At 38.4% G+C, this 25,753-nt stretch overlaps 1 protein-coding gene across 7 annotated transcripts in view; it reads right to left on the bottom strand.

Moving 5' to 3' along the window:
• Positions 1–25,753, bottom strand: part of FHIT (fragile histidine triad diadenosine triphosphatase) — a 1,742,479-nt gene that overhangs the window by 38,090 nt on the left and 1,678,636 nt on the right. For 6 of the 7 annotated variants that reach the window (XM_072598790.1, XM_072598792.1, XM_072598793.1 and 3 more), the window contains one exon: positions 2,516–2,622. The exons of the other annotated variant lie outside the window; for it this stretch is intronic. In XM_072598790.1, coding sequence (XP_072454891.1) covers positions 2,521–2,622 — 102 coding nt within the window. In that variant the 3' untranslated portion in view covers positions 2,516–2,520. The remainder of the gene's footprint in view (positions 1–2,515; positions 2,623–25,753) is intronic. 7 annotated transcript variants of the gene reach the window in all.

Below are 25,753 nucleotides of genomic sequence, written 5' to 3'. Positions count from 1 at the left end.
GAAGTAAACTCAGAGTATGCCTTTTCCCTTACTACATCAGTGGGAGCAGAAGAAAATGACAAACAACGACGTTTCACTTCTCTTAAGTTGTAGATACTGGATGTCAGTCAAAAAGACTAAGCTGTCTTAGAATTAGCTTCAGCCTCTCTCTAGCCATTCAGCAATTCCAAGCCCAGCTTGGAGCAGCTGAAGACTTTTTATCAACTAATTCTCCTGCTATATTCTTAAGTACTTACTGCTATCTCCTCAACTCTTCCCTCTCAGCGTTTTTTCCACTCTGCTGGCTTCTTCAACATTCTCAATGGATCAGATCAGAGCATCTTTGTGTTTTGTGATTTATCACTCCTTTTTCATATAAAACTCAACAAGTCCATGCCACTTTCAGATGAAATGATCAACCCTTATTAATCATCCCATAGTTCCCAAGCAATTGATTTGCCACTTTGTGAGTGTTAAACTTTTAAATTCAAAAACCTGTGAGTTGATCCTACCCTTCTAGGCGAAAAAAATTGAATTCTGAAAATAAAATGACTACAATGCCCATATACTTTAACCCAGAGATTCTACTGCTAGGTGTATATTACAAGATGGTCACTGACAAAAAGAAAGACTCTACACATAGTAAAATATTTATAGCAGCACTTTTGTGATAGCAAGTAACTGAAAACAAAACAGCTGCCCATTGAAATTGGGTAAACTGATTGTAGTACATAACACACACACACACACACACATACACACACATATACGGGAGTGGGGGATGTTTCATTCATGTTGTCTCTGACCTCTGTGGATGACTGGGGGAAGTGTCTTCTCATATGTTTTCTTTGAGGTCAAGATTAGTTTTTGAAATTTACTGATATTCAATCTCATTTATTTAGAATTGTTCTTTTCATTTACATTGCTATAATTATTGTGCATTTGTTTTCCTAACTGCTCACTTCACTTTGCATCAGACTTTGCATGATTCTCTGTACATGTATATACATATATATATATGTGTATGTGTGTGTATGTATCTGTGTATATATATGTATACATACATATATATGCATATATACACATAAATGCACATATATGTATATATAGAGATTTTTTCAATGTTATGGTAGCTTTGGCTGTTTTTCTTCCTTTTTTCAACAATGATTGCTTATAAGATATGGGGAAAAGGTAAAGGAGGAACTCTCAGCAATGCAAAAACAAACTACATCAATAAATACCTATTTTATAACACAAGGACAGGAAAATAAGTCATAATACCCCCATGCTCTGCAATCTCTGTTATTTCTCAGTCCTCAAACAAATCCTCCCCGTTTCCTGTTTAGTCTCTTTAACAGTTTGTATCTCTCCAATACCATAAATAAAAACCATAATTACGTGTCTGTTTTTATCAGATTTCATGCACAAAAGCCCTTTTTTGTCCCTTTTCATAACCAATCTACTTTCTCTGGATGCCTAGCCTTTCTGCTACACCATTCTTCCAAACTGTTCCATGTAATTTTTAGGACCCTGTATATTCTGGTACCAGTTTTTCTGCATTAACAATGCGTCTCCAAGGGAAGAACTCCATTATTACTGTGCTTATAGGGCCCACTCGATCCAGCCTTATTTCTTTTGCTTCCTTTTCTTGGAGTAGCCTCCATGCCCTTTGAGGCCAAGTCTGAATTTCTACCTAGCTACTGCAACCTGTGTTACCCTAGCCTAATAAACTCTTTACTTTTTTATGTGCCCTTGTTTTATCCATTTTCAAAGACAACAAGTTTCTTGAGGTTCAGAGTGTTCAGCGTATTCCTATATTCCTCATAGCACCTTTCATACCCTCAATAAATTTGTAATGCCCTACTGGCTGGAATGTAGGCCACATTCCTACATGCAATATCTTTGAAAGGGGAAACAAACACACACACATGCGAGGGCACGCACACACACACACACAAAATCACTTTGTTTTTTCTTTCATGAGACCTCATTTTAGGAATGTTGCCGATATTCTCTATGTCCTTTTTCTCCATGTGAAGTGTTTGATAATTTGGTGTTTCAGTGTATTTTACCTCAGTTCTCTCTCTCTCCCTGCTTGCCTCTCTGTGTCTCTTTCTTTCTCTCCATCTCTGTCCTGTCTCACTTGTCTATCATTATTAATAGATTATAGATATACAGATGAAGGAGAAAGTATATGTATAATGAAAGTAGGATATAGACAGATGTTGATAGCAATCTCTTTACATATTTATGTATTATACTTATATATCTATATGTGGATATTATCTGTCTCATTTTCCAGAATGAAATCTACATTTCTATCTCTATTCCACTCCATTACTACACTCAGGATCAATATGTAAGATACATATACATATATATGTATATTTATACATATATATATCACTCTGAAGAAACCAAGTTGACTCTAAATATTATATGTCATCAAAATGTTGGGGATATGAACTTAACTTCTGTACACAGAACTGATCCCAATTGCAAACTCCTATCTGCATTTATTAGTAAGATGCCTCACCTTCTTTACTGAAAATATGCCCGGAGCTCAGCTGCTTCTGCCGCCATTTCATCTTCTGACCTCCACATGGCTGGGGAGTCTTCTTCTATCTTATCATGCTTCTGAAGCTTTCAGAGACAAAATGACATGATGCCACTCAATTGGCTGCCACAGTTTCAGTAAATGCTCTTTCATTATGGGACAGTTCTTTTTCCCACAAGTTGTCACCAATCATTTCTATCCATTTTCCTTACCTGGTCTGAATATTTTTCTTCTTTTTCTCTTATTTTTTTATACATAACTTATTTTCAGTTTTCAAAATTCACTTGAACAAGATTTTGAATTTTAACTTTTCTCCCCATTTCTCCCTTCCCTTCCTCCCAGGATAGCATGTACCCCAACCATGCCTTTCCCTAATCTGCCTTCCTTTCTATCACCTCCACATCTCCAATCCCCCTCCTCCCTATTTTCCTGTAGGGCAAGATAGATTTCTATACCCCATTGCCTATAAATTTATCTCCCAGTTGCGTGCAAAACAGTTTTTAACATACATTTTAAAGCTTTGAGTTCCATATTTTCTCCCTTTCTTCCTCCCCACCAATTCTCATTAAGAAAGCAAGTAATTCAATATAGGTCATAAACTGGTAGCCATGCAAAACACTTTCATAACAGCAAAAGACTAACCACATTTTCTTCTATCCTGTCCTGCTCTCCATTTATTTCATTCTCTCCTTTGATCTGTTCCCCCCCCCACACAATAGTGTTTGCTTCTGACTACCTCTTCCCCCAATCTGTCATCCCTTCTATTATCCTCCCTCTCCTACCCCTTCCCCCTGCCTTCCTGCAGGGTGAGATGAATTTCCACACCCAATAGAGTATATGTTGTTCCCTCCTTATACCAAATCTGATAAGAGTATGGCTCTCTTATTCCCTCTCATCACCCCCTCTTCCCCTCCATTGTAAAAGTTCTTTCTTGCCTCCTTTACATGAGATAATTTATATATATATATATATATATATATACACAAAAACCACACACATATATACATACACATGTACATATATACATATACATGCATACACACACATAATACACAATACACATATATGTATACATATGCACATGTGTGGGTTGTATAGATACAAATACACATACATACATACCTACATACATATGCATGCATATGTACATGTGTGTGTAAGTCCTCTCTGATTACCTTAATACTGAGAAAGGTCTCACGAGGAACAAATATCATCTTTCTATATAGAAATGTAAGCAGTTTAAATTTAATGCATCCCTAATGGCTTCTCTTTCCTGTTTACCTTTTTATTTTTCTCTTTATTCTTGTATTTGAAAGTCAAGTTTTCTATTCAGCTCTGGTCTTTTCAACAAGAATGCTTGGAGATCCGTTATTTCATTGAAATATCACTTGTTCCCCTGAAGTATCATACTCAGTTTTGCTGGGTAGGTGATTCTTGGTTTTAATCCGAGATCCTCTGACTTCTAGAATATCATATCCCAAGCCCTCTGCTCCCTTAATGTGGAAGCTACCAAATCCAGTGGTACCCTGATTGTGTTTTCACAGTACCAGAATTGTTTCTTTCTGGCTGCTTGTAATATTTTCTCCTTGAGCTGGGAACTCTGGAATTTGGCTACAATATTCCTAGGAGTTTTTCTTTTTGAATTTCTTTCAAGAAGTGATTGGTGAACTCTTTGCGTTTGGATTTTACCTGATGGTTCTAGAATATCAGGACAGTTTTCCTTGATAATTTCATGAAAGATGATGTCTAGGCTCTCTTTTCAATCATGGGTTTCAGGGAGACCAATAATTTTTAAATTATCTCTCCTGGATATGTTTTCAAGGTCAGTTGTTTTTGCAATGAGATATTGTCTTCTATTTTTTCATTCTTTTGGTTTTGATTTATAATTTCTTGATTTCTCATAAAGTTATTATCTTCCAATTGCTCCATTCTAATTTTTAAGAAATTATTTTCTTGGGGGGGGGGGTGGAGCCAATATGGCAGAGTAGAAGGACAAACCTGTAGAAGCTCTGCCCCCCACAAACCATAAAATATCTGTAAATAATGAACCTAAACAAATTCTAGAGCAGCAGAAGCTACAAAACAACAGAGTGAAAGAAATTTCCAACCCAAGGCAGCCTGGAAGGTGAAAAGGAAAGATCTATCACACCAGTCTCAGAGTGGAGTGCAGTCCAGGGAGCACAGCCCAGCCTTGGCTGCGCAGTGTGACACAGACAGGACCAGAACAGTCTTCGTGGTATGGAATCCCAGGCAGTAGCTGTGATTCCCAGATTTCTCAACTCACAAATGCCATAGGCATCTTCAAAGGTCAGTAAGAAAGTTCTTTCACCTGGGTGAGAAGGGATCAGGGCCTTGCCCTAGCCCCCCAGTCAGAGGGGGCAACAGCATCCATTTTTGGAGCCCTCAGTCTAAAGGGAATTGAGCCACTGATCTGGGTCTCAGCCCTGAGTGGCAGTCCTGGGGTGAAGAAGAGCTCTGGCTTGGTGGAACTGGTGGAGGCTCTTGAGAGGGAATTCTACTCAGAGAGAGAATTCTACTGACAGATCTTGAGTAGAAAATTTTGTGATTGCTCCCAGACCAGAGCACAGGTCAAGAGAGGAGTAAATTCTTCTCTCATGATTGTGTCACTTTGGAGGAACTGAGAACTTACAGGTCCCTAGAGTATACCCACCTCTTGACAAAGGACTCAAAAGTCAAGTAACTGGATGGGAAAATGCCCCAAAAAGGAAAAAAGCAAGACTATAGAAAATTACTTTCTTGGTGAACAGACATTTCATTCCATCCTTTCAGGTGAGGAAGAACAATGTAAACCATTAGAGGAAGACATAAAACTCAAGGCTTCTACATTCAAAATCATCAAAATAAATATGCAGTTGTCACAGGAAATGGAAGGGATCAAGAAGGATTTTGAAAATCAAGTAAGAAAGATGGAGGAAAAATTAGGAAGAGAAGTAAGAGTGATATAAGAAATGCATGAAAAGTGAGTCAACAACTTGCTAAAGGAGACGCAAAAAAATGCAGAAGAAAATAACATCTTTAAACATAGACTAACTCAAATGGCAAAAGAAGTCCAAAAAGTTAATTAGGAAAAGAATGCTTTAAAAAGCAGAATTAGCTAAATGGAAAAAGAGGTTCAAAAGCTCACTGAAGAAAATAGTTTTTTTTTTAAAAAAAATTAGAATGCAGTAGTTGGAAAATAATGATTTTATGAGAAACCAAGAGATTACAAAACAAAACGAAAAGAATGAAAAAATAGAAGACAATGTGAAATATCTCATTGGAAAAACAACCTAGCTGTAAAATAGATCCAGGAGACACAGTTTAAAAATTGTGGACTACCTGATAGCCATGATCAAAAAAAGAGCCTAGACATCATCTTTCATGAAATTTTTAAGGAAAACTGCCCTGAGATTCTAGAACCAGAGGGTAAAAGAAATATTGAAAGAATCCACCTATCACCTCCTGAAAAAGATCTCATAAGGAAAACTCCAAGGAATATTGTAGCCAAATTGCAGTTTCCAAGTCAAGGAGAAAATATTGCAAGCGGCCAGAAAGAAACAATTCGAGTGTTGTGGAAATACAATCAGGATAACACAAGATCTAGCAGCTCCTACATTAAGGGATCAAAGGACTTGGAATGTGATATTCCAGAAGTCAAAGAACTAGGATTAAAACCAAGAATCACCTACTCAGCAAAACTGTGTATAATACTTCAGTGGAAAAAATGGTCATTCAATGAAATAGAGGACTTTCAAGCATTCTTGATGAAAAGACCAAAGCTGAATAGAAAATCTGACTTTCAAACTAAAGAATCAAGAGAAGCATGAAAAGGTAAACAGAAAAGAGAAATCATAAGGGAATCACTAAAGTTGAACTGTTTACATTCCTAGATCATATTTGTAACTCTTGAAAAATAAAATTAAGGGGTGAGAGAGGAATATATTGGGAGGAGAAAAGGAGAAATGGAATGGGGCAAATCATCTCTCAAAAAAGAAGCAAGAAAAAGTTTTTTCAATGGAGGATAAAAGAGGGGAGGTGAGGTGGAAAAAGTGAAGCTTAATGTCATCACATTTGACTTCAAGAGGGAATAACATGTATACTCAATTTGGTATGAAAATCTATCTTACATTATAAGAGAGTGGAGGAGAAGGGGAAAAGTGGGGTGGGGGAATGATAGAAGGGAGGAGGGAGTAATTAGAAGTAAACACTTTGGGGGAGGTACAAAGTCAAGAGAGAATTGAATAAATGGGAGGCAGAATAGGATGGAAGGAAACAGTTAGTCTTTCACAACCTGACTATTATGGAAGTCTTTTGCAAAACTACACATATATAGCCTATGTTGAATTGCTTGCCTTCTCAGGGTTGGTGGATGGAAGGGAGGTTGGGATAGAAGTTGGAACGCAAAGTTTTAGGAACGAATGCTGAGAATTGTTTTGGCATGCAACTGGGAAATAATAAATATAGGTAATGGGGTATAAAAATTTATCTTGCCCTACAAGAAAAGAGAGAAGATGTGGATAAAGGAAGGGAGGGGTGTGAAAGAAGGGAGGGCAGATTGGGAAAGGGGTAATCAGAATGCATGGGAGGGAGGGAAGAGATGGGGAGAAATTTTGAATCTCAAAGTCTTGTGGAAATGAATGTTGAAAACTAAAAATAAACAAATTTAAAATAACTAAAAAAGAGAGAAAAAATTATTTTCTTCACTAAGTTTTTGTACCTCCTTTTCCATTTGGCCAATTTTATTTTTATAAGGCATTTCTCTTCTCATTGACTTTTTGGACCTCTTTTGCCATTTGGATTATTTTTAACTTAAATGGGTTCACTTGGATTATTTTTAGATTTAATAAGTCTATTTTTAAAGGTGTTATTTTCTTCAGCATTTGGGAGGGAGATTCCATTAGCAAGCTGTTGACTTGTTTTTCATGATTTTCTTTCCTTGTTCTCATTTCTCTTCCCAACATTTCCTCTACTTCTCTTACTTGATTTTCAAAATTCTTTTTGAGCTCTTCCACGGCCTGAGATCATTGCATATTTTTCTTGATGGCTTTGGATGTAGGAGCCTTGATGGTGCTTCCTTTCTCCTGTTCTATTCTTTGATCTTCCTATGGTTGTATGCTTTGATCTTCCTCCTCCTAATTAAATACCTTTTCACTAAGAAATTAACCTTCTATAGTCTCATTTCCCCTCCTTTTTAGTCCTTTCCCCAGCCAGTTACTTAACTTTTGAGCTCCTTCTTAAGTGGAAGGTGTACTGCCCCAAATTTCAGGGATTTTGTGCAGCTGTTTTCAGAGACATCTCTAGGGATCTGTAAATTCTCAGTTACTCCAAAGTGGTATGATCAAAGAAGAGGTGTTTACTCCTCTCCTGGCCTGCACTCTGGTCTGTGACCAACCACAAGCTCTCTTTTCTGCCCTGGAATTGTGAGTAGGATTTGCTCTCCACAATCACCATGAGCTCTGCCACACCAGCACTGCTCCTAACCCCAGGACCACCACCCAGGACTGCGACCCAGATCAGCCACTTGATTCTCCCACCATCTATAGGCCAAAAGCTCCAGAAGTAACCACCATTACAGCAGTGCCTGTCACCACTCTAGGGCTGGAGCACGGACTGGACCATGTTCCTCTCTCACCCAGGTGAGAGAGCTTTCCCACTGACCTTTCAAGCTGTCTTTGGCATTTGTGAGCTGAGAAGTCTGGAAATGGCTACTGTTGCTAGTGATTCAGCACCCTGAGGCCTGCTACAGTCCCATTTATGGTGGTATGGCCCACATATGGGTGCATTCTGCTCTGAGTCCAGTGAAATAGACCCTTCTTGTCAGTCTTCCAAACTCCCTTGGGCTGGAAATCTGTTTCACTGTGTCATTTTTGTGGCTTCTGCTGCTCTGGAATTGGTTTAGAGTCATTTTTTACAGGTATTTTGAGGAGTTTGGGGGAAAAGCTCAAGCAGGTCTCTGCTTCTACTCTGCCGTATTGGATCCACCCCCTGAATACTCTTTTTTGTACTCAAAGAGTTCAGAGGAATTCTTAAATATATACATACACACATACACACACATCCATATTTATATACACACACAAATAATTCATATGTGTATATATATATATATATATATATATTACAATTGAGTGTGTGTTTGTGTATGTGTGAGTCTGTGTGTCTGTGTGTGTATGGACAAGTTGTAATGAGGATTCTTTCTCAGCAAATGGGTGAGCTACTGAGGCTTCTTCCAACTCTGAGGTTCCAAGATTCTTAGCTCATTAAAGTTTTTTCCAGATCAAACATGATTACTCTATGACAACATTTGGAAGAAATCTACAAATCTCCTGACCAAAATAGTGCTTCCCAGGATAGATGGAGAACTGTCTAGTATGTTGTGATGGAAGGGGCTTAATCCAATCTCTTTATTTTATAGATGGTGCCAAGGCTTAGGGATGTCACAAGACTTGTCCAAGATGAGACATGCAGACAATAATATAGTCATAATTCAAACCTAGATGACCTAGTTATAAAGCCAGTGGGCTTTGTATCATAGCATTCCTTCCCCTTCATTCTGTTTGGTTTGAGGGTCAAATGCAATGGCAGGTTCATGAATGTCTAGCTATGTCTCCAATCTTTATGGGCAGTTTTTTCCCTTCAAATCTTATAGTTTTTATTTTTTTTGATTTCTTTCATTTAAATCAGCAAATATTTATTTCCTAATATATAGTGTAATGTGCATTATCATCAAAAAGACAAATAAAATAGGGCCCCTGCTCTTATGGATCTTACAGCATTTTCCATCAAGTAAGGAAAACCACCAAGAATAATTGAAGTCAATATATTTAAAAAAAATTCTAGGTTTAGCTCAACCCAACTCGAAGGTCATGAAAGCCAATCGATGTTTTCCTCCAGGTACCTAGACACAAACCTCAATACAAAAGGGAAAGCCATTTCAGGAGGGGTGACACATGGTCTGCATTTCAGCAAAGTGGCATTTCTACTCATCGTGTTTTCAAGAATAAATGAGGATTATTAGCATATAACCAAACTGAAAATATGTTTATGAGACTGATCTATCTTCTACTCAGAATTTAGCTTGCAGCAAGCCAGTTTTGCATTTTGCTACAAGGATTTAATTCTCTTTAGTAGATGGAAATGACATCAGGAAGTAATTTCCTTCCTTGCAAGAGGCAGATACGATGCCATTGCCCAGGGCCAGGCAAACTGGATTGCTCTTCGTCTAGTCAGAGACTAATTTCATTCTGATACTTGCTCCAGGTCAGCTGTAAATCCATCTTCTAACAATTCAATAGAATGATAAGGAACCCTTCCAACCTCCAGAATATATGGCCTCCACAGTTCTGGTACTCATGTCGAAAGAGACTGAAGCCTAGAAATCAAACATTAAGTGGCTTCATGGTGATGCAGATTCTGCCAGATGAGTCCAAATAATTTAGAGCCTTGGAATGTCAGTATTTTCCTGGATATTAGGGTAACCGTCTGTTATTTTCATATGCCTCACAGATGGTCATGTCATGCCAAAGCTTATAAATGGTTTACAAGAGACATCAAGAAAACACAAACAAACAAACAGAAAGGGGGTATTAGTAAAGCTGATTCATAGACTGATTTTAAAGGGGCAAAATAGAAAGAGGCAAAGGCCCTGGGTTCATATTTTATGTTTGATGTTTATTGCCTGTATGACTTTAAACAAATCATTTGGCTTCTTTTTATTGCCTCAGTTTCTTCATCTGTACAATGAGGCTGGACTAGATGGCTTTCAAGAGCCCTTTTAACTTTGTATCTATGATCCTAGGATTACTTCAAATGCTCCCGCTGTTCAGGAGAATGTCTATCATACTGAGGATGGGTGGATACTCCAAACTCCACCTCCAATAGCAGGAGAGGGCAGACAATATGTCTACCATTATAGTTATTCCTCACATTTACACATAATAGGTGCAGTTTCAAAGAATCTGAATGAATAAAGATGAATAAAAGGCAGGGAAAGAGGAAGAAGAAGCAACTTAGCAAAAGGAATCAACACTTCAACATAGTCTGACTACTTGTGCAATGTTCCACATCCACAACTCCCTACCTCAACAAAGAAAAGAGAGTGATACATCTTTTCATCTCTTTTAGTGGCAAGCAGGAGGGGTAACCAGACCCCTAGCACCCAGAAGAAGAAACATGGGACAGAGTCCCCTGTGCCCCAAAAGCAGAGATCCACTTAAAAAAGCCAGGAAAAAGGCAATCACCATGAGCAAGACACAAATTAGAAAAGCGAAGACCATAGATTCTTACTATGGGGACAGGGGAGATCAAAATACAAATTCAGAAGATGACAGCATTGATACTATACCCACATCTGAAAACTTGAAAGGGAATGTGAATCTATTTCAAACCCAAAAAGCATTCTTGGAAGAGCTCAAGAAGGATTTTAAAAGACAAATTTGAGAGGTAGGAGAAAAACAGGCCAATGATTTTAAAAATAGAATGAGTTCCTTAAAAACTAAAACTGGGCAAATGGATAAGGAGATACAAAATGTGAGTGGTGAAAATAACTCCAAAAAAGGAACAACTGGACAAATGGGAAAGGAGGTACAAAAGCTAACTGAAGAAAATGATTCATTACAAATTAGAGTTGAACAGGTAGAAGCTAATGACTATGAGGCATCAAGAATTAGCCAAACAAAATCTAAAAGATTCAAAATCCAAAAGAATTATTGGTCTACCAGAAAGCCATGATGAAAAAAAAAAAGCCTAGATATTATCTTCCAGGAAATCATCAAGGAAAACTGCCCTGAGGTCCTAGATCCAGAGGGAAAAATGCCCATTAAAAGAATCCACCATCACCTCCTGAAATTGAAAATGCCAAGGAATACTGTTGCCAAATTCCAGAATTGTCAGGTCAAGGAGAAAATACTGCAAGCAGGCAGGAAGAAGCAATTCTAATAACAAGGAACTAAAGTCAGAATTACACAGGACCTTACAGCTTCTACATTAATAGACTGAAGGGACTGGAATATGATATTTCATAAGGCAAAGGAGCCTGGACTACAATCAAGGATCAATTAACCAGCAAAACTGAGCATAATATTTCAGGCAAGAAAATGTACAATAAATGAAATAGCGGATTTCTAGAACTTCTTGATGAAAAGACCAGAGCTCAACAGAAAATTTGATCTTCAAATATAAAACACAAGAGAAGCATGAAAAAACAAATAGGAAAAAAAAAAAAAGAAAAAAATTTGTTATCTAATATGAGGAGACTATTTATATCCCTAAATGGAAGGATGATATTTGTTAATCTTGAAAACTGTATATTTATTATGACATTTAAAAGGGATATACATAGAGGGTGTGGGCATAAATTAACTGATGTAATGATAAAAAAAACTAATAAAGGGGTGCAAAGGGAGAAAAGGAAAGGAGGAGGCAAAAAAAGATAAATTACATCATAGGAAGAGACACAAAATTATATTACAGTAGAGGGAAAGAAGGGAGGGAAATGAGCTTTGAGCTTTCCTGTCATCGGATTTGGTTCAAGAAGGGAATATGATACTCAATTACGCATAAAAATCAAATTTGCTCTACAGGCAGTAGGAGGAGAAAGGGAAGAAAAAAGAGAGGGATGGTTAGAAGGGAGGGAAGAAGTAGTAAGGGAAAAGGGAAATGAAAGGGAGGGGGCCTGATAGAAGGGAGGGAAGATTGAGGGAGGCTGTGGCCAAAAGTAAAACTCTTTTGAGTAGTGGAAGGGAGAAGGGAGAAATAAAAGAATAAACAGAGGAGGGTAGGATGGAGAGAGATACAAATAGTAATCATAACTGTGAATATGAATGGGATGAACTTTCCCATAAAATGGAGGCATAGAGCAGAATGGATTAAAAACTATAATCCTACAATATGTTGTTTACAAGAAACACATTTGAAACAGGGGGATACACACAGGGTAAAGGTCAAAGACTGGAATAGAATATATTATGCTTCAGCTGAAATAAAAAAAAAGTATGGGTATCTTAATCTCAGACAAAGAAAAAGTAAAAAGAGATCTAATAAAAAGGGATAAGGAAGCAAACTACATCCTGCTGAAAGGTACCCAAACAATGAAGTAATATCATTACTAAACAGATATGCACCAAGTGGTTTAACATTCAAATTCTTAGAGGAGAAATTAAGGAAGTTACAGGGAGAAATAGCAAAACTGTACTAGTAGGGGATCTCAACCTCTCTGTCTCTAAACTGGATAAATCTAACTTCAAAATAAACAAGAAAGAAGTTAAGGAGGTGAACAGAATTCTGGAAAAGGTAGATAGGATAAACCTCCGGCAAAACTGAACAGGGAATAGAAAGGAATGTACCTTTTTCTCAGCAGTACCTGGCACATACACAAAAACTGACCACGTACTATGGCATAAAATCCTCACAATTCAGTTTAAAAAGGCAGAAATAGTTGATGCATCTTTTTCACATCATGATGCAATAAAAATTATATGCAGCAAAGGGCCATGGAAAGACAGACCAAAAATTAATTGGAAACTAAACAGTCTAATTCTAAAGAAACATCAAATCATAGAAACAAACAATAAGTTCATCCAAGAGAATGACAATAATGAGACAACCTACCAAAACTTATGAGATGCAGTGAAAGTACTTCTTAGGCAAAGTTTTATATCTCTGAATGCTTACATGAATAAAATAGAAAAAGAGGAGATGAATGAATTGGACATGCAACTGAAAAAAGCTAGAAAAAGAACAAAATGAAAATCCCCAATTAAATACCAAATTAGAAATATTGAAAACCAAAGGAGAGATTAATAAAAATGAAATTAAGAAAGTTATTGAACAAATAAATAAAACTAGGAGCTGGTTTCATGAAAAAACCAATAAAGTTGATAAAACTTTGGTCAATTTGATTGAAAAAAAGAAAGAAGAAAATCAAATTGACAGTATCAAAAATGAAAAGAATGTACTCACCTCCAATGAAGAGGAAATTAAAACAATAATTAGAAATTATTTTGCCCAACTGTATTGAATTTGACTATCTTAGTGAAATGGATGAATATTTATGAAAATATAAATTGCCCAGATTAAAAGAAGAGGAAATAAAATACTTAAATAACCCCATCTCAGAAAAAAAAAATTGAACATACCATCAATGAATCTGCTAGAAAAACATCTTCGGGACCAGATGGATTTACAAGTGAATTTTATCAAACATTTAAAGAACAGTTAATTCCAATACTATACAGACTATTTGGGAAAACTGACAAAGAAGGAGTCCTACCAAATCCTTTTTGTGATACAAATATGGTTTTGATACCTAAACCAGGAAAAGCCAAAACAGAGAAAGACAATTTTAGATCAATTTCCCTAGTGAGTATAGATGCCAAATTTTAAATCAGATATTAGCAAAAATGATTACAGCAACTTATCTCAAGAAAAATACACTTTGACCAGATAGGATTTATATCAGGAATGCAGGACTGGTTCACTGTTAGGAAAACTATAAGCATAATTGATCATATCAGCAACAAATCTAACAGAAATCATATGATTATCTCAACAGATGCAAAAAAAGCTTTTGACAAAATACAACACCCATTCCTAAATGGGGTCTTCCTTAAAATAATAAGTAGTACCTACCTCAAACCGTCAACAAGCATTATATGTAAATAGGATAAGCTAGATGCATTTCCAGTAAGATCAGGCGTGAAACAAGGATGTCCATTATCAGTCATGTTATTTAATACAGTATTAGAAATGTTGGGGGGCGGAGCCAAGATGGAGGAGTAGAAAGACACACATACACATAGCTCCGAACCCACAACTCACAGAACGGCTAGAGGGGACCAACCCACTGTGAATTCTGCACCCAGAGGCCACGGAATATTGGAGCGAGGGAGATTTCTGTTCTGGAGAGACCTGCAAACCTCTCGCGGGGGGTCCTTAGCGCTGCGGACTGGGCGCTGGGACTGGGAGCTGAGTGCAGCCCTGCAGCGGCCGCGATACCGTGAGGAAAAGATCCGAGCAGGCTTCGGGGACGGGACCTCCAGTGGCCACGCGGGTCCCTCCACCCACAGAGGGACCTGCAAACCTCTCGCAAAAGGTCCGTCGCGCTGCGGACACGGAGCCCAGCCCGGACCTGCGGTGGCCATGGCTTCGAGAGGTACAGATTCGAGCAGGCTTCAGAGACGGGATCTCCAGCGGCGGCACAAGCCCCGCCACTCACAGGTGACGAGGGTCGGTGAGAGAGTCTCTTTGGCGGGTCAAGAGGGGAATGGGGTGCCCCCATGGCTCAGGCCCCCCGGGAGATAGAAGCTGAGAGGCGGCTGCAGACAGGGGCTCCCCAAGCAGGAGGGAGCCTGGATCCATTGTGGAAGGTCTGTGCATAAAGCCCCTGAGGGAACTGGGCCTGAGAGGCAGCCCTGCCGCGACCTGACCATCTGAACTTAATTCTCACACTGAATAGCAGCCCTGCCCCCGCCAAAAGCCCTAAGGCGGGAAGCAGCATTTGAATCTCAGTCGCCAAACGCTGGCTGGGAGGACCAAGAGGTGAGGTGGGTGTGAGGAGAATATTCAGAGGTCAAGCCACTGGCTGGGGAGAATGCCCAGGAAAGGGAAAAGAAATAAAACTATTGAAGGGTACTTTCTCGGAGAAAAGACACCTCCTCCCTTCCTTTCTGACGAGGAAGAACAATGCTTACCATCAGGCAAAGACACAGAAATCAATGACTCTGTGTCCCAGCCCACCCAATGGGCTCAGGACATGGAAGAGCTCAAAAAGAATTTTGAAAATCAAGTTAGAGAGGTGGAGGAAAAACTAGGAAGAGAAATGAGAGGGATGAAAGAGAAGCATGAAAAGCAGATCAGCTCCCTGCTAAAGGAGACCCAAAAAAATGTTGAAGAAATTAACACCTTGAAAACTAGCCTAACTCAATTGGCAAAAGAGGTTCAAAAGGCCAATGAGGAGAAGAATGCTTTCAAAAGCAGAATTAGCCAAATGGAAAAGGAGATGCAAAAGCTCACTGAAGAAAATAGATCTTTCAAAACTGGAATGGCACAGATGGACGCTAAGGACTTTATGAGAAAGACAGATATCACAGAACATAGCGTGAAGATTCGAAAAATGGAAGATATTGTGAAATATCTTATTGGAAAAACAACTGACCTGGAAAATAGAATCAGGAGAGACAATGTAAAAATTCTGGGACTACCTGAAAACCATGATCAAAAGAAGAGCCTAGACATCATCTTCCATGAAATTATCAAGGAAAACTGCCCTGAGATTCTAGAACCAGAGGGCAAAATAAATATTCAAGGAATCCACAGAACACCGCATGAAAGAGACCAAAAAGAGAAACTCCTAGGAGCATTGTGGCCAAATTCCAGAATTCCCAGGTGAAAGAGAAAATATTGCAAGCAGCTAGAAAGAAACAATTCAAGTATTGCGGAAATACAATCAGGATAACACAAGATCTAGCACCCTCTACATTAAGGGATCAAAGGGAATGGAATAGGATATTCCAGAAGTCAAAGGAACTAGGACTAAAACCAAGAATCACCTACCCAGCAAAACTGAGTATAATACTTCAGGAGAAAAAATGGTCTTTCAATGAAATAGAGGATTTTCAAATTTTCTTGATGAAAATACCAGAGCTGAAAAGAAAATTTGACTTTCTAACACAAGAATGAAGAGAACCATGAAAAGGTGAACAGCAAAGAGAAGTCATAAGCGACTTACTAAAGTTGAACTGTTTACATTCCTACATGGAAAGACAATATTTGTAACTCTTGAAACATTTCAGTATCTGGGCACTGGGTGGGAGTACACACACACACACATGCACACACGCACACATAGATAGAGACAGAGTGCACAGAGGGAACTGAAGAGGATGGGATCATATCTCAAAAAAAAATGAAATCAAGCAGTGAGAGAGAAATATTGGGAGGAGAAAGGGAGAAGTTGAATGGGGCAAATTATCTCTCATAAAAGAGGCAAGCAAAAGACTTATTAGTGGAGGGATAAAGAGGGGAGGAAAGAGAAAAACATGAGGTCTACTCTCATCACATTCCACCAAAGGAAAGAATAAAATGCACACTCATTTTAATAGGAAAACCTATCTCATAATACAGGAGAGTGGGGGACAGGGGCACAAGCAGGGTGGGGGGAGGATGGAGGGGAGGGCATGGGGAGGAGAATGCAATCCGAGGTCGACACTCATGAGGAGGGAAAGGATCATAAGAGAATAGAAGTAATGGGGGACAGGATAGGATGGAGGGAAATATAGTTAGTCCTATACAATACAACTAGTATGGAAATCATTTGCAAAACTACACAGATTTGGCCTATATTGAATTGCTTGTCTTCCAAGGGGAAGGGGTGGAGAGGGAGGGAGCTAAAGATGTTGGAACTCAAAGTGTTAGGATCAAATGTAATGTTCTTACCACTGGGAAATAAGAAATACAGGTTAAGGGGTCAAGAAAGCTATCTGGCCCTACAGGACAAAAGAGAAGATGGAGACAAGGACAGGGAGGGAGGATAGAGGGGAGAGCAGATTGGTCACAGGGGCAATTAGAATGCTTGGGATTGGGGGGGGAGGGGATAAAAGGGGAGAAAATTTGTAACCCAAAATTTTGTGAAAATAAATGTTAAAAAAAAAGAAAGAAATGTTGGTGTTAGCAATAAGAGAAGAAAAAGAAATAGAAGGAATTACAATAGACCAAGAAGAAACTAAGTTATCACTCTTTACAGATGATATGATGATAAATTTAGAGAATTCAAGAGAATCAAGCAAAAAAAAAACTTTCTGAAAAAATGAACAACTTTACAAAATTGAAGGATACAAAATAAACCTACACAAATCATCTGTATTTCTACATATTACTAACAAAGCTCAACAGCAAGAGGTAGAAAGAGAAATATCATTTAAAGTCCCTGTAGACACTATGAAATATTTGGGAATCTACCTGCCAAAACAAACCCAGAGACTATATGTATATGATTACAAAACACTTTTTGCACAAATAAAGTCAGATTTAAATAATTGGAAAACCGTCAGTTGATCATGGGTAGGCCAGACCAATATAATAAAAGTGACAGTTCTACATAAATTAATTTACTTATTCAGTGCCATACCAATCAAACTACCCAGCTTTTCTAGAGCTAGAAAAAAAAATAACATCAAAATTCATCTGGAAGAACAAAAGGTCTAGAACACCAAAGGAATTAATGAAAAGAAATGCTAAGGAAGGTGGACTAGCTATACCATATCTTAAATTGTATTATAAAGCAGGAATCATCAAACCACTTGGTGCTGCCTAAGAAATAGAGAGGTAGATCAGTGGATAGGTAATATACATAAGAGATAGTAGTGAATGACTAAGCAGTCTACTGTTTGATAAACTCAAGTATCCTAGGTTCTAGGATAAGAACTCACTGTTTGACAAAAATTGCTGGGAAAACTGAAAATAATGCAACAGAAACTGGACATAGACCAATGCCTGATACTGTATACAAGAATAAAGCACAAATGGGTACATGATTTAGGTATAAAGGATGATATTGCAAACAAACTAGAGGAGTAAGGAATAGTTTTTATCAGATTTATGGAGAACAGAGGAATTAATGACCAAACAAGAGATAGAGAACATTATGAAATGCAAAATAGATAACTGATTACATCAAATTGAAAAGTTTTTGCACAAACAAAGCCAGTGCAACCAAGATTAGGGGGGAAGCAGAAAACTGGGAAAGAATTTTTACAAATAGTGTATGTGACAAAGGGATCATTTCTAAAATATGTAGAGAACTGAATCAAATTTACAAAAATACAAGTCACTCCTCACTTGATAAATGGTCAAAGGATATGAACAGGCAGTTTTCGGAGGAAGAAATGAAAGCTATCTATAGTCATGTGAAAAAAGGCTCTAAATCACTATTGATTAGAAAGGTGAAAATCAAAACAACTCTGATGTACCACATCACACCTATCAGATTGGCTAATGTGACAGAATAGTAAAATGATAAATGCTGAAGAAGATGTGAGAGAGTTGGAACACTAATTCATTGTTGGTGGAGCTGTGACCTGATCTAATCATTTTGGAGAGCAATTTGGAACTATGCCCAAAGGGCTATAAAAATGTGCATATCCTTTGATCCAGCAATACCTCTTCTAGGGCTGCATTCCAAAGAGATCATAAAAATGGGGAAAAGACCTACATTTACAAAAATATTTATGGCAGCTCTTTTTGTGGTGACCAAGAACTGGAAATTGAGGGGATGCCCAACTGGGGAATCACTGAACAAGCTGTGGTATATGAATGTAATAGAAAATTATTGTGCTATAAGAAATGTCGAACAGGCAGAATTCAGAAAAAAACCTGGAAAGACTTATATGAACTGATGTGAAATGAGCAGATCCAGGAGAACATTATACTCAGTGAGGACTGTTTTTTTATAGACTTAGCCCTTCACAACCATGTAAGGATTAAAACATCTCCAAAGGACTCAGGATACAGAATGCTATCCACATTCAGAGAAAGAACTATGGAGTCAGAACACAGAATGTAGTGACTATTTTCTCTTTTGTTATGTTTTATTTTGTTTTTCTCATGGTTTATCTCATTCATTATAATTCTTCTAGGTAACACTACTAACGTGAAAATATGTTTAATAGGAATGTATGCGTAGTACCTATATAAGATTGCAAGTCATATCGGGGAGGGAGGAGTTAGGAAGGGGAAGAAATTTTGGAATTTATGGAAGTGATTGTTGAAAACTTAAAACAAATAAATTAATAAATTTTGGGAAAAAACAAGTACAAAAAAAAGGATCCTACAGAAAGTGTGGGGACAGCTAATTAGCACAGTGGGTAGAGCACTGGGTCTGAAGTCAAGAAGGCTAACCTTTCTGAGTACAAATCCAAACTCAGACGGTCAATAATTGTGTGACCCTGGGCAAGTCATTTAACCCTGCACCTGTAAAGTGAGCTACAGAAGGAAGTGGCAAACTATTCAAGTGTCTCTGCAAAAAAATAAAAAAATAAAAACTCATATGGAGTCAGAAAGAGTAAGTCACGACTGAAAATTACACCCCTCTCCAAAAAAGGAAAGTATAGACTAATAATAAAAAGATGAGTTTGTCATTTTGTAAGAACAAAAAATAATGAATGGACAATCCAAGTATTGCACTGGTATCCTTGTGAGGTCAAGAGAAATCAAGAAATGCCTTCCTGGAACAGTGGGTTTATTCTCTGTGAATAATTTATGGGAAGAAACAGATGAGAGTCATATAGAATGGGTAGGCATGAATGGGCCACAATCTACATCATTGGAAGGAATGCCAACATCCATGAGATTATTGATCAAACTCCATTTGAGCATTTCAGTTTCAATCCCACTGCTTATCTGAAACTGTTGATAGCATTCCATTGATCTCCATGAGGGCATATATCCTGGCCATCTTTCAGAAAGCCTTCACTACCTGCGGGTTTTGCTCTGTCCCCTTCTGCCTTTCCATGAGCCTGATTGTTTGGGTTGACCTCTGAGGCTGCCATTCCCCAAGGTCATTCGTCAATCATCAATGTTCAGAGAAATCCTCTTAAAGCATTTAAGATTCTGAGCTAGCACACAATACTTCAGCTGGATTGTTGAGTACTTCACAGATGAAAAACAAGAGAGAAGTTATGCATACCTTTCCACATACACGCCTCATCCTCCCGTAAGGGACAGCTTTCCAGGTTCTGTGAAACTTGTGTTTTATGATTTATTTGGAGACAAGTCTACCTTCGCTAAAGACAATCCCATAGTGAAGCCAATTTCCTCTGCTAATGGAAAGGAACAGTGAAAAAAAGAAAATCTACAAACCATGAATAATCCCAAAGAATTGACATTTGCCTTTGAGATACAGTGAGTTACAGGGGCTGGAAAAGCAACATTCTAGATCTAGGTTAGGATCTAGATCTAGATTAGAATCCTGACCTTGGACAAGTCATGTAACTTTTCTTGAACCTAAATAACCTCATGGAGAAAGTGAGGAGGGTAGAGTATCTGACTTCTAAGTGCCCTTCCCACTTTGGATTTGCAAGGCTGTGATTTCTTTGCAGGTCTTACAGGTTTAATGGAAGTTTGGCAACCATTCACAGAGCCAGCAAATGTCAATTCAGAACAGACTTGGAACAATCATTTCATTTTGCATATAGTAGCAACAGTAATAATGGTTAATGTTGACAGCATTTTACGTTTAATAAAGTGTCTTCCTAACTCATTACATGCTCATAACCACTCTATTAGGTAGGCTGTGCATACATTTTATCCCCATTTTTACGGATGAGGAAACTGAGGCCCAAAGAAGTGAAGATATGTTCAAGGCTACACATCTAGTCACTGGAAGAGCTCAGACTCCTATCTAGATCCTCAAGATGGTGTCCCATCACACAGCCTGAGGTCAAGAAAAGAAAGAGTTCACTTAAAGAAACAAAGATACTTAGTGTCAGAAGTAAGGTGAGAACCCAGGCATCCTGAATCCCAGTGTAGGATGTGACATAGAAAAAGATGCCCAAAAGTTACTAATACCAACTTATTTCTCTAGACTTATATCTCATTACTGCCCTTCCTCACATGCTCTGTGTGCCATCTAAACTGACATGACTGATAGGTCATATGTGTTATTCAGCTGCTTCAGGTCTTGGCATGGGCTACCCCAGGGCCTCACTTCTGCCTCCTGGACCACCCAGGTCACCTCCAGGTTCAACACCAGAACTCTCACCTCTTAGTTAGTGCCCCATAATTATCCAATATTGACTGTGTGTAGATCTTCTCTTTTACTTGTCCCAATATGTTGGTTGGTTTTCTCTCTAACAGATGATAATGATGAGAGTTTTGATAGGGAGCTTTTTAAGGTTCCACAATTTTTTCTCCTGGCCTTGTTTCCGGCTTTTGTATTTCCAAAACATGTCATCGGGTACCTTCATCCCCCTCTCACCCTTCTCATCCCCTACTTTTGGACTCTCTTCTGTGAGTTATCTTTTGGGGACTTTTTCTTTTTTGTTTAAATTTGTATCCTAATGCTTAGCACAGTGCCTAGTAAATAGTAAGTCCTCCATCTTTCCTTTCTTCCTTCCATCTTTCCTTCCTTCCTTCTTTCCTTTCTTCTCACTTTTTCTTCATTCCTTCCTTCCCTTTCTTTCACCTTCTGTTCCTTCCTTCTATCATTTGTTCCTCCCTTCTTTCCTTCCTTCCTTTCCCTCCTTCCTTCCTTGAGGCCAGATGTGGTCATTATAGTTGCATAATGTTCAGTATGTGATGTTACTCTTGCTGTCTCCTTCCTAAGTCTGATGGTCGATTCATTTCCTCTCCTCCTCATTGCAGTATGCCGTAGCAGAAAAAACACAGATCTTAGAGTTCAAAAGGATCTGAGTTCTTTCTCCTCTCTTTCATTTATCAGCTCTGTGACATAGAAGGATTCCTAAACTTTTGTAAGCCTCCACTTACTCATCTGTAAAATGGTCTGAATAATACTTTTACAATCTACATCACAGGATGATCAGTAGGCAAGCACTTTACAAATCTTAAATCTCCACAGAAACTGGAATGCTTTTCCTTTCAGCACTCCTGCTGTTCATACTTAATAGTCATAGGACCATGGACAGAGAACATGTAGCCTTTCTGAACCTAAGTTTCCACATCTGTAAAATGGGGATAATAATACTCACATCCCCTACTCCTCGAAGAGTGTTCTGAGGCTCAAATATATATAAAGTTCTTCAAAAGCCCGAGAGCACTCTATAAACGTCAATTGTTGTACTCTTTCTTTTTTTAATCACTTCCCAGAGTCATTTTACATCAGATGAAGTGTCTGATCTCTGTATGCTCTTTGAGCATACATTTGACTTGGTATTTGCACATCTCAAATCTTGCCTAAAGCTATGGAAGGGAAATAAGCCTTCTGTGTGCTCATTAGAGAGTTCTCAATAATGAACATCTTAGAATAGATGAAGACATTTCTTGTGTATTAGAGGAAATATGTTCTCCAAACAGATGTCTTCCGTGTTTGTTCCCCAATCACAGGGATTCTTTCTGTGGCTGCCTTTCCATACTGGTGGGAGAGTGTACCCTATGTGTTTTGGGAGTTGGGATGGGAATCTTTTCTTATCATTCTATTGCTTATATTGCTTGGTGAAATGCCTTTTGTGTAACCCTATGAAAGTTATTTCCCCTATCTGGGCTTCATTTTCTTTGGACTCAGTTTCCTCCCAAGTCTCTCCCAGCTCTAAATCAATTTTCCTATAATTCTTTATTATGAGCTAATATATCCCTTATGTAGGGAAAATGACCATTGATGCAGCCTTATAACCCATGGTTTTTGGGTGTGTACTAGTGAATTTCTCAAACTTGTGATAACTTCTCAGGAGGTTCATATGTAAGGTGTATGTGTAGGTACATGGGAAAGGGGAGTAAATTTATGTGATACATGGTAAGGGATCCCACTCATTTTCAAATGGGAAATCCCAGCTCTTAGTATCTTGGAATGTAATGGAAACCTACTGCCAGCCTCTTATTAATTACTTTTCTTTCCTTCTTTGTAAAGATAGCACAGACGTAAATGAGCCCTTCCTTTATTTACTTGCCTACTCAAGGAAACTTTGACAACGCTTCTTTTCTGTAAGAAAATCTTGCCATAACATATCTCAGCTATTTGATTGCTTTAAGTACAATACTTGCTTATCCTGAGAGATGGAACTGATCTGTATATAGAAGAAAATACACCCTAAAAAGTAGATATTGGAATCGGGACATAAACATAGTCTATTTAAACTCATCTGATGAGGAGAAAGAGGCAGCTTTCTGTAAAAATAAAAATAGAAGGTTTTGGAGGCTTCTTTTGTATGGCTACAGAAAGCACTAGAGTATTTATAAGTTGGAAAAAATCCATAAATTCCCATTTTCATGTAGAAAAGTCCCCAAATGTAGTGTAAACAACAAAATGGATCACATTTTCAGAAAGTTGCTTAAGGAATTGCACTTCATTCAGCACACATTTATCAAGAAACTGCTGTGTGCAGAAGATAATCATGCCCCTGGTACTGAATAGGGGAAATTCAAGGGCTAAATCAGATAAAGCCTGCCTTCATGGAGCTTATAATCCAGGAAGGGGAAAAAAGTATATATACTGAAAACCACAATGCCCAGGATCACATGATAAATGCATTAGAGAGGCACTGAAAAAGCACAAAGTCAGGACTGAAGGGTTTCAAGGCCATTACAGATAGAAGGGGATAGAAGTCAGTTACCAAATTCAGTGAAATATACAGCAGCTTATTTGAGAATTCTTAATCCCTAGAATAATTCCTGTGTAATGAATCATTTTTGTGTGTGTGTGTGTGTGAAGATACATAAAGAAATACATAAAGAGAGACAGAGAGAGAGAGACAAAGAAATGGGTGGGGGGAGAAAGATAGGCACAGAGACAGAGAGAAATAGAGAGAGAGGTAGAGGGGAAAGAGAGAGCCAAAGAGAGAGATGGAGGGAAAGAGGGAAAGAAGGAAAGAGTGAGAAAGAGAGAGGGAGGGAAAGAGAGAAGCAAAAGTCAAGTGGCTTGTTCTTTCAACAATAACATAGGTAGAAATAGAGAACCTTGTGACAGAATTCCATGGATGCATAACACTATGTTGACTCAACTCCTTCAGAAGGGTTTCCCATTCAGGTTGATGGAGTACAAAAGCCTTTCCTCAGAATAAGGTCAGGGAGCTTGGCTAAGTTTCAGGAATGGTAGAAAGAGCCCTGATCAGAAGAGGCAGGTCTGAGCCTCGATCCTGTGACTTAAAGGCTCTGTCGCTCAGAGCATTTTCAGTAACACTGTGGGAAGAGCCCTAACTCTGGAGTCAGAGGACCAGGGGTTCAAATTCTCAAATCTTGATATCTACCCGTGAGGCCTTGGGCAGGTCTTTGAGCTGCCTCAGGCTTTAGTTTTCTCATTTATAAAAGAAGGAACCTGGCAGAGGCGGCCAGTTCTAGATGACTGACCTTGAGCCCTCTTATGTCTTAATTTTGAGATTAAGCTCTTTTCATTCTAGAGAGAGATATTCATGTTTTTTTTTTCACCTCTGCCTTTGACATGGTATTCCCTCTCCCTCTCTCTCTCTCTTTCTCTCTCTCTCTCTCTCTCTCTCTCTCTCTCTCTCTCTCTCTCTCTCTCTCTCTCTCTCTCTCTCTCTCAGCTCCCATGGGTTCACTGAGCATCTCTCTGTACATGCTGACATACATATCTATCCACAGTCTCTCCTTTCAACTTCAACCCAGCATCACTGTCTATTTCACATTTCTGACTTGAAGTCCTAGTAATATCTTATACTCTAAACCAGTCTAAAACTGGTTTCATTTTCCCTCTCCACTCCCCACCCCTAATCCTCTCATTTTTAATTTCCCTGCTGCTGTAGAAAGCACCACAATCCTCTCAGTGGTTCAGACTCTTCTCCTCCCTTTCCATAACCCCACATATCCAAACAGTTGCCAAATCTTGTGATTTTTACCTTAACAGTACCTTTTGCACATACCTCCTCTCTCTTCTGACATAATTACCACCTTGGTTCAGAGCTTTGTCAACTCTCCCCTAGTTAATTACAGTAGTCTTTTAATTGGTCTTCCTGCCTCAAGTCTCTCCCACCTCAGTTCATATTACATGCTGCTGCCAAATGAAAAGCTGACCATGTGATTCCCCTACTCCTTCAATCCATTACCTTCCTATTGTCTCTAGAATAAAACAGAAATTCAACTATTTCACTTTTAAAGCCCTCTTTGGCCTGAACCTCAAACTTCCTTTCCAGCCTCCCTGAACACTTTTCCCTCTCTCACACAACAGACAGACTCTCTTTCTCTTCCTGATACAGGATCCATCATCTCATCTCCATGCTTCTACATTGGTCCACTAGAATGGGTACAATTAGCTCTTTGCTACCTTCTGCCTCCTCTTCCTTCAATATGGAAATCAATACCATCTTTTTTTGCATGAAGCCTTTCCTATTCCCCTCCCCCCAAATGCCGGTGATCTCCATTCCAAACTATCTTGAATTTAACTGCTTTGTGTATTAGTAAACACACACACACATATACATACTTATGTGTGTGTGTCTATATATATATATATGTGAGTATGTATATATGTGTGCATGCACATATATGCATAAATAATACTTAAATTTATTATACATATATATAATACACATTTATGTG

Source organism: Notamacropus eugenii, chromosome 3 (genome assembly GCF_028372415.1).
Source record: "Notamacropus eugenii isolate mMacEug1 chromosome 3, mMacEug1.pri_v2, whole genome shotgun sequence".
NCBI lineage: Eukaryota > Metazoa > Chordata > Mammalia > Diprotodontia > Macropodidae > Notamacropus > Notamacropus eugenii.
Note: the sequence above shows the minus strand (reverse complement) of the source record. Positions and strands in the feature narration are given on the sequence as shown.